At 27.4% G+C, this 10,089-nt stretch overlaps 1 protein-coding gene across 1 annotated transcript; it reads right to left on the minus strand.

Moving 5' to 3' along the window:
* Positions 1 to 576: 576 nt before the first annotated feature.
* On the minus strand, positions 577 to 5,882 carry LOC135928552 (atypical protein kinase C-like). Its single transcript, XM_065465008.1, has 10 exons — positions 5,849 to 5,882; positions 5,520 to 5,800; positions 5,206 to 5,303; positions 4,940 to 5,076; positions 4,710 to 4,795; positions 4,389 to 4,476; positions 4,034 to 4,138; positions 997 to 1,079; positions 817 to 906; positions 577 to 696 (listed from the first exon to the last, which is right to left on the minus strand). Exons 1-10 carry the CDS (start codon positions 5,880 to 5,882, stop codon positions 577 to 579), a joined length of 1,122 nt encoding a protein of 373 aa, XP_065321080.1.
* Positions 5,883 to 10,089: the final 4,207 nt, after the last annotated feature.

The raw sequence follows: 10,089 nt of genomic DNA on the forward strand, positions 1-10,089 counted from the left end.
ATAATTTCTACCGAATTTTATGGAAGATGTTCTAGAGTATATGCATCGAGTGTATTTGTAAAGAAGTTAATTCTATAATCATAAAATTATTTTTTATTATGTACAACTCTTCCAAAAATTTTTTTAAGAAATTCCAGGTCTGAATAATGTATTGACGCCGATGTACACATTTTTTTTAACTTTTTCAAAAATTCATATTAGCTATTCGTATTGAGGTTTCTTGAAATCATAATGAGGCAATTTTTGGTTTTTATCAAACCGATCCTACAAAAGCTTGATGTGAGCGGCCATAACACATTCATGGACAAATTACCCGCAAGGCAAAATTATTTTTAGGGTAGCATATTTTTATATACCATTTCATAGTTTTTTAATCATGGGTTCGGTATTTAAATGTTTATTAGATTTGTATTAAATAAGGAAAATTTTTTTATATAATTAAAAGGATAAAGTCAAAAAAATACTTTAATTTAAATATACAACCTAAAGAATTTTCAATATAACTGGATTAACGAAGTTTGAGTATCATGTATTCGATTTACTCCATATTCCATATAAAATTAATATTAAAATAATTTACTTGGATTCTGAAGTTAATATAGGTTCCTGAGCCCTGAATTTTGAATTGAAATTTGAGATATCCGTTCTTCCACTCAGTGGTGGTTTATATGGAGGTATAACTTTTTTAGCTTTGAGCTAATAAGGTAAAATAAAAATTATCATATAATGTCACTTCTTGTTTTATTTAGAAAATGTGATGTAAAAATGTAATCAATTTAATAAATGTTTCCTTCAATAAAGTTTCAAAATATTTACCAGTTCCCAATCAATCGCTTTAAAAAATGGCATGGAAACCATCTGCTGGAAACCGGATTGGGGATGGCACCCCAATCTTTTTTTCGGATTCTAAAATTAAATTGAAAATATAAACATTTTGACGTTTAATCATTAAAATATATATATGCATATTATATTCAATATTTGAATATATTAAACTTTTTGTAAGAATCCTTTTAGTACCGCAGATGCCTCTTCTGATATATCTGTTATTCCCACTGTTTTCCGTTTTCCAAATAGTCCTATAAAATTTTTGTATAAAATTTTATTATATAACAATCCTGATTAAAATTTAAGTCCGTCATGGAAAAGCCGAAAGATAAAGTGACATTAAGTGAAATACCTTACAATGACGGTCTATGTCAGCCAATGACATTGACTGCAGCTTGCCTCAATGTATATATGAGTATAAATGAATCCATTAGGTTAGAATTAAATCTATAGATGTAAATATTAAACAACTGATATATTCAAGGAATCGTCAAATATTTTTTATATAATCATCAACTTTTGGACTGAAACTAATTTTTCCGGGTAATCTTGCAAATTTTACAGATTTCGAGGCATTAATTTTGATAATGATGACTATATTTAGGAGGGTGATAATTTTAAAAAAATTGGATTACAAGAGCATCCCATTCTAGCATGAGCATATTAACAGCCTAATAACTTCCAGGATGATTTTTAGAGCATTTGGATTTTTTATAAAAGATACGAAAAATTTCATGGCAAAATCAATTGCAATTCATAAAGTAGTTACATCATGTTTTAAAAATAAATTTTATGTTTATTTTAGATCATAATTATAATAATATATATTATGAATTTGGTCTATCTTAACCCGAAAGTATTCTTAATAATTTTAGTTGTCCTATTGGGATAATTTCAAATATAGATTAGTTATCTTGCTTTTTTAAGAACAGCATAAGCTAAAGTAAATGTAAATCAAGTTTGAAAATTCAAGTATATATCTGACAAAAAATAAGATGGTATAGGTAAACCGTATTAAAATCAAATTAAATAAAATGGAATAATAGATTAACATATTGTTCTCAATCTTTAAATAGAAATATTTTTGCAAAAAAAATTAATTTTTCTAATATTTTAACTCAAAAGCTAATGAAGATATGGCTGACTTTAAATTTCGCATAGGATAAGAAAATTTATTAACGGTAGTATACGATGTTTTATATATGTAATACAAAATTCTTTCGTATCACGTCAATACCGCGAACCTTTTTCCGCGATTGATTACCAAAAAGATATTATAGCGAATGCATTACCGCGAATGCATTATCGCGAATGCATTACCGCGAATGCATTACAGCGAATGTATGACCGCGAATGCATTATCGCGAATGCATCATAGCGAATGCTTTATAACGAATGTATTAGCGCGAATGCATTATCGCGAATGCATTACAGCAAATGTATGACCGCGAAAGCATTATCGCAAATGCAGCATAGCGAATGCATTAGAGCGAATACAATATCGCGAATGCATTTTCGCGAATGCTATACCGAGAACATATTATCTCAAATGCATTACAGCGAATATATTATCTCGAATGCAATATCTCGAATGCATTATCGCGAATGCATAACAGCGAAATCATTATCGCGGTAATATCATGAATTAATTATCACGTATGCAATACTGATTTATATTTGACAAATGATCGATATAATTAATAAAAGGTATTAAAATTCTTTACTACTTATGCACTTACTTTTTAATAAATATTCATCTTTATTATGTTTTTATATTTTAAAAATATTGGGAACCATAAATTTGTCACCTTTTGGAAATTCCTAGCTGATAATATTTTTCCCAATCTCTCTTTTTCTAAAGAAATTCTTCAAACTCACTAATTATATTGTAACTCTTTAGCAAGTTGAGACCTTTTTCAAAAAACGAGAAACCAGCCTAATTGACGTTTCTATATTTATTTGTAGCGTTTTTAAATTTTTGTAACTCTAAAACACATCACTTGCTATTTATGAAGTTTCGTATCTTCATTTTTTTAATAATTAGTAGATTAAATCGTTTTTAAAAATTATGAAATACTAATATTGACAAAAAATAACTTAAGACCCTCATTTATTTTTATTTATTTAAAAATAAGCTAGACGTTTTCCTTTATATTGATCTATATATATATATAAATAATTTCTTTATTGCTTAGAATTTTTTTTATATATTTTGAGTTAAAAAAATTAAAAGCCTTAGCCCTATTTTCAAAAAATTAATTTCCAGGTTCAACCAAGTTTGTCTAAAGGCTGATAAATATAAAATTGTAATTTTCATCAAACTCCATTCTCGATATTGCAACTGATGTAATTCATTTAAGATAATGCATTCGCATAATTCATTCGCTATAATGCATTCGCGATAATTTCCTTGCGATAATGCATTCGCTATAATGCATTCGCGATACTGTTTTCGCTATGATGCATACGCGGTAATATGCATTCTCTGTAATGCATTCGCGATAATATCTTTTCGCGGGAATCGACATTTGCTGTAATGCATTCGTGATAATACATTTCACGCTAAATTTTTCGCGGTATTGACATGTAACCAAAATCTTTACCTCATATAAAAGCAAATTTTAAATATTATCAAATTTAAAGTGCAATTTAAATTTGATAGGGTGGAGCAAACAACTATGCTAGGTTCCAACTATAAGTTTTATGTATGGTTGTATTTTCATTTTTATATTAAACTGTTTTTTTTGTTAAAAAATTTTGAAAGTCATTATTTCTAAATTAAATATTAACTTACTTATTTTATTTCTTATAGATAATTATTATAGTAAAATATTGGAATACTTTAGTTTGGGAAAGAGTGATAATTTATGAAAGGGGGAAGGGAAATTCTTATAACATATAATGTATTTACAAAAAAACAGAAAAATGTCCAAATCGGAAGTAAACATTGTCAGGTGACTGACTGTCCATGCGTTCGCTATACAAATTTTCCATCAAATCTATTAAATATTCATTCAAATATGATTATATATTGATGACCTTTCAATAAAAATTTCTACTAGGCATATGCAAACAAATTTAATTACATAGTGTAATTCAAATTAGAGTGTTGGGAAAATAAGAAAAAGAACTTTGATGTAAAGATCTTATGTCATGGGTATTTATTATAGTAAAAGAATTTCAATGAAAAAAAAAAGAAAGTTACTTTGGCACAAAGTTCTTCTCTGTTCTCGAGCATAAACAAATGCCTCGTTTCCAGTCAACATCTCGTACATAATGATTCCCAGGGCATAAAAATCGACACTAAACCCTTATTAGTTTCATTAATTAGATATATTAAAAATATTATTATAAAAACATTGCAATTTAAAAAATAAAATTAATTCCAATTTATAATATGTTATCTAAAATGGCAAAAATAAACATCAGAACACAATTAAATAATATATCGTTTTAGAAACTAATTGTTACCTCCTCCCTCCTTTCCCGATTTTATTTGATGCATAAAATATCAAAAATAATATATTGGAAAATAAGGAAAAAAAAATAAAAACATTTACCATAGCCTTTGCACCCTATCATTTCAGGGGCCAGGTAAGCTGGGGTCCCACATAAACTCCGAGTTTTTTTGTTACCATTTAGACCGATCTAGAGTAGTTAATAACATAAATTAAATATTAGTTAAAGGGTGAAAGGGCCTTATAAATATGATTTGATGGATTAATAAAAACTAAATTATATGAATGAATCTGTAAAATATTATTTGTTTTATCAAAGGGTAATAATTTACTGCGAGAGTGACTTAATGACTGGGCTTACCAAAAGAAACTTTAAAATTAGACATGTTGATTTCTAAAAAAAAAAGAAATTGAAAATGTTACTTTGCTTAATCCAAAATCTGTAATTCGAATGTGCCCATCTTTATCTAAGAGCACATTCTCGGGTTTGAGATCTCTATGAGCTATTCCTGAAATATAAAAATAAAGATTTTGCGATATCACTAATATAACAGTCATTTATATCGAAAATTTAATTATAAAATGAATGACAATAAAAAAAAACATTCATTTTAAAATCTAGCTTATTTAAAAGAACAAGTTTGAAATAATACCCATAGAATGTAGAAAATTTAGCCCAACTATAATCTCCGATAAATAGAATTTGACAGAATCCTCTGACAGTTTCCCTGTTTTTTTCATGTACCGACGTAGGTCACCACCATTTACGTATTCGAGAGCGAATATATATCTATAATAGATTACAAAGAGCCATTTAACATGTTACTTTTTGTTATAATTATATATTTAATGTATAAAGTTACAATAAATTTATATATTCTAAATACATTCTAATCATTAGCAAAATTATTCAATATACTTGGAGGGAGTTTCGAAAGAAGAATGAAATTTCACTATAAATGGATTGTTTCTAGAAGTTTCTAAGATCTTCTTTTCGATGCGGAACCTATCAAATGTCTATAATAAAAATATGGTAGATATAAAATTGGTAGTAATGAATATTTTTTTAAAAAGGTTAGTTTTTAAATCTTTCAAAAGTTATTGAACATTTTCAAGAAATAATTGCATCAGATTTAAGTAATCATTGTTTTAAACTCTCAAAAAAATGTAATATTATAATATCATGACTATTTATAAGAAACAAAAAACAATTTTCATAAGTATAGAAATAACCTTCTGAGGCTTTAGGGGATTTTTCTGTATAACCTTCAGAGCATAAAGCTCTTTAGTTGCCTTTGATTCGGCCAAAAGTACCTTTCCATAGGCACCCTGACCAATGACATTAATCATGCTATAATTTTTTAATTTAGCCTCAACCATATCGCTGCAATAAACTCTTTCAATGTCTTTCTCAACAGGTACGTTATCCCCAATAAAATTCTTTCCTTCCTGTTTCCGGGCGCGCCTCTTCCAGTTGAACCAGTCTCTCAACTTTCTACAAAAACCTTTTCGTTCTATTTATAAGTTATACAAATGTTAAATATTTATTATTTTTTATTTACCCTTTTTCAACTGGACGCGCCCGTTCTCTTCCATTGTAACACTCCCATCTTTTTTAATGCACATAAACAAATTTTTAGACAACATATTTCAAATTTTATAACAAATGAACAATGATGATTTATTCAGATATTGTTGAAAATACGTGTTATATATATTATTGGAAGTTTTGATTCTTGTCAAACAAATTATATAAGATGAGAAAATATCGTTATATTTAAGTTAAATGAACTTAAGAATATTTTTACATTATTATATTAATTGAAAGACGACATGAAACTATGCGACATGATGGGTCATGGGCGCTTGAATTAGATTTAAGTTTTAAGCTATAACTAAACTTTTCGAGCTTCATTAAAACATATTGTATGATTGATTGAGATTAAAAAAATTCACAAATAAACGGAAAATTTATTATTCATATTTGTATTAGGAATATACAAATGAATAGTAGGGGAGACTGGGGTTAGGTAAACGCCGGACGTGGGGTCAAAAAGATATTATCTGTCAAAACAATTAAATATTATTTTATATTTTACATATTTGATTTTAGCTATATTTATACTATAAAAATATAAACATAAATGATAAGGTAACCCCCCCCCCTGCTCCCAGATCTGTAATTTGTTATAAATAAAATTTAATTTTTGATAAAATTTCCAAAAATCTTGTTTGAGCATTCTCATTTAAAAACCTTCTTCTTTTAAGAAATTTTTCATTTTTAAAAATCTTCAAAGATCAAAATCTAAGAAGAATTCTTGTTTTTTTTACTAATAATGCACTCCTACCAAATTCTCGGTTTGATGAGTAGGGGAGACTGGGGTTAGGTAAACCCATAGGCTTAAAAAAATATATACACGCCCGCCACGCCCATTTGTGTAAAATTCCTTACCCGCGGCTCGCCCGCCCATTAGGTTAAAAATATTTACCCACCCCTCCATTGTTTTTAAAAAAAATTTAACCCAAACTTGCTTATAAAATTTACTTATGGTCATTTTTTCAAGCATCTAATAAAAATATTTCAGCATAGGAAATTAACATAAGTATAAAAATAATCAATGTAAATTATGGACAATTTATTTGATCAAATTGAATATTTATGAAAAAAATTATAAATGTAAAATTAATATTATATGTAATTATAATGCAAAAATAATAATGAATCGACATTTTCTGGATTCAAACACGTTCTTCTTTGTTCTAAAAATATTCCAGCAATGCTAAATCCGTTTAGTAAACAAAAATGTTTCTTTATTCTAAGAAAAAAGTTTTATTGTTGTGTTTATTACATAATATAGTTAGGTAAATATTCTTCACTTAAAAAAACGATTGGTGCAATAAAAAAAGAAATATTGTTATAGATCATTTAAAACAATTATTTATTTTAGTTTGTTTTTGAACAGAAATGTTAAATTTCCTTAACCCGCCCGCCCATTGTTTATATTTCTTAAACAGCTCTCCCAGTAGTGTTGTTAAATGGCTCGTTTTGAGCCGATTTTTAAAAACGGCTAACTCAATATTTCGTCCAGAAAAATATTACGCAATTCTCAAGATTTTGCTCATAGAAGGAACAAAGGTCTAGGCATATATTATCGAAATCTCGAGACTTAGGCAATATTTTTCTGGCTAAAATATTGAGTTAGCCGTTTTAAAAAATCGGCTCAAAATGGGCCGTTTAACAACACTATCTCCCAGCCTGCCAATAGTTTCAATTTTTTTTAACCCACCCGCCCGCTTGACCAGAAGATTAAAATTTTATCCTAATATAGTTTTCATTAGTATACATCTATGGACAAAATATATTTTGAAATAATTAATTACTAAAAATTTTATTTAAGAAATAAAATTTTGATTAAATTTTCAAAAGATTTTTACATGACAGAATTTTGATTTTAAGATATATAATCATTTATATGTAAATTAAATTTTATTAACAAAGTTTAATCAATCTTCTATAATTTGGGTGAGTTTTATGAGTATTTATCAAATCTAGCTTTATTTCAACATGATTTGTCAATTTAGAGCTAACAGGGTTTGCTAAACTATACACGTCAATTATAGCAATTAATAATGAAAAAAATTTCAAAATCTTGAAAAGGCAATTTCATGGCTGTTTATGATTGGTATTTAGGATTTATGCTAAGAAATCTTAATCTCTCCTCATAATCATATTATTTTAGGTCCAAAATGTTTATTAAATTAGCCAAAATTAAGTAATTTTTATATATAATTAGCTTCAATTTATAAGTAATATAATATTTTGAATAAAATAATTATTCTATACATATCATTATTAATAAATAAAAATACATTTCAATTTATTGTGGCATAAAAACCAATGGTTTAGGAAGCCCCTTGAAGTGGTTTGCCTCACCCCGCTATTGGGGCTTGTTAAACAAAATTTTCACTTTTACAAAAATTAAAATTAAAAAAAAATAATTCAAATCTTAAGATTTTTTATAAGGCATCTTTATAGAGTATAGTTTTAGGTACCCAATCATGTATTATTTTTTATATTATCTATAAAACAACAAGAGCTATAGCTAATTTTGTAAAAATTGGTTCTACTAACCCCAGTCTCCCCTATTATAATAATTCAGAAATTAAATTTTAGATTTAAGTTAGAAATTATTATGCTAAACAAACGGTTAAAAATATATTTAAAGGCTTGTTATTAGCAGTTTTATTAAGCATTATACTTAGCTACTATTCATCATTTACTATTACTAATAATTATTAAAAGATATTAGAATATCTAACCTCTCAAAGATAGTTCATTCCCTCCAAGGTTTTACTAATAATCATCCCTTTTTGCATGTAGAATCGATTTTTGAAGAATTTTAGATTTTTCTATAATGTAGGAGATCGCCAATCTTTTATCTAGTAATTGATAATTTTCCAGAAATTTAAAGAGGATATCTTTATCTCATTTTACTATTTAGATTGTACGTATTTAGATTATTTTGAAAATTGACTCAATCTAATTCGCTCTATTAAGTCTCTTTTAAAATAATTAATTTTTTTTCTATATTGATTTTAAAAGCTCATGCTTTAAATGATGATATATCTAGATATGTTTTGTAATATTAAAACTTTAAACACTTTAGTTATAACACTTAAATTTAAATTTTCTTAAATAATACGACAGATTCTTGGGTGTTATGACTTGAAGTTTGGTAAATATGAATAATAAAATGGAATTTTAGATTTATGATGTGATCAGATTTTATCACAAGATTTAAAACATTTAAATTGAAAGTCTATCTTCTAATAATAAAAACTCCATGTTATTCATTGAAAATAAAATATTAAAATTCTGTTGGATAATAATAGTTTAGTATTGAAATGACCTATGTGTAAAACTTATTCATATCAAAATATTTAAGGAATTCTGAAAAATGAAAAGAGAGAGAAGAGACAAAGAAAATCAGTTTTTGAGCCAAAATAAAATATTTTAATAAATAATAATTTTAAAAAATTAGACATATTTACATAATTATTATTATACTACAGTCATTTATTATAAGTTTATTAATATTCCCCAACCAAGACGTTATTTTCTATCGCCGGAGTGGCCTAATGGGTTAGATGTATGCTTGGAAACAGAGTGACGCAGAGGACGCAGGTTCAATCCTAGTAAGGAGCACAAAATCATTTATGTTTTTCTTCGACGACTCATGTGTAAAGACATATGGTAAGTAGATTTTTGGAACTTAGAGATGACACCCCGGTCACCGACAGGCCTGGACAGTTGGGTGCCAAGGTAACTTGTCCAAGAAACAAAATGAAGGAAACAAATATATGAAGGCTAGGGCGTTCTCTCCAAGCGACGCGCAGGGTGTAGACCATCCTGAGAAAAGTAAAAAAGGTCAAAACAAAGAAGACAAGATTAGCAAGCTTGAATATTTGGAGACTTAAAGGCAAACGTAAGAATTGGCATGAATGTTGAATAAGAGAAAAGTTGATATAGCGTGCATACAAGAGACGAAATGGAAAGGTCAGAAGATTTTAATGATTGGAGATGGGTATAAATTGTACTATAATGGAATTGTAAGTAATAGGAACGGTGTTGGCATCATCCTCAGTCAAGATCTAACCTCCTCAGTAATAGAAGTCAACAGGATCTCTGATAGACTAATGAAGATAAAACTCTGCATTGGTCAATCAATATTACACATTTTCAATATATGCTCCTCAAACGGGTTGCAAGGAAGAAGAGAAAGATGACCTTAGAGCTATCCTT

This window comes from Gordionus sp. m RMFG-2023, chromosome 4 (genome assembly GCF_954871325.1).
Source record: "Gordionus sp. m RMFG-2023 chromosome 4, tfGorSpeb1-WG-v2, whole genome shotgun sequence".
Taxonomy (NCBI): Eukaryota; Metazoa; Nematomorpha; class Gordioida; order Chordodea; family Parachordodidae; genus Gordionus; species Gordionus sp. m RMFG-2023.

What these genes read in the sequence shown, in the direction of transcription:
- LOC135928552 (XM_065465008.1), bottom strand. Translation starts at nt 5,882, where the DNA reads ATGGAAGAGAACGGGCGCGTCCAGTTGAAAAAGG. An exon ending in AAATTTTCTACATTCTATGG is followed by an intron (nt 4,796 to 4,939) that starts GTATTATTTCAA and finishes TTTATATTTCAG; the next exon opens with GAATAGCTCATAGAGATCTC. An exon ending in AAGCGATTGATTGGGAACTG is followed by an intron (nt 697 to 816) that starts GTAAATATTTTG and finishes TTACCTTATTAG; the next exon opens with CTCAAAGCTAAAAAAGTTAT.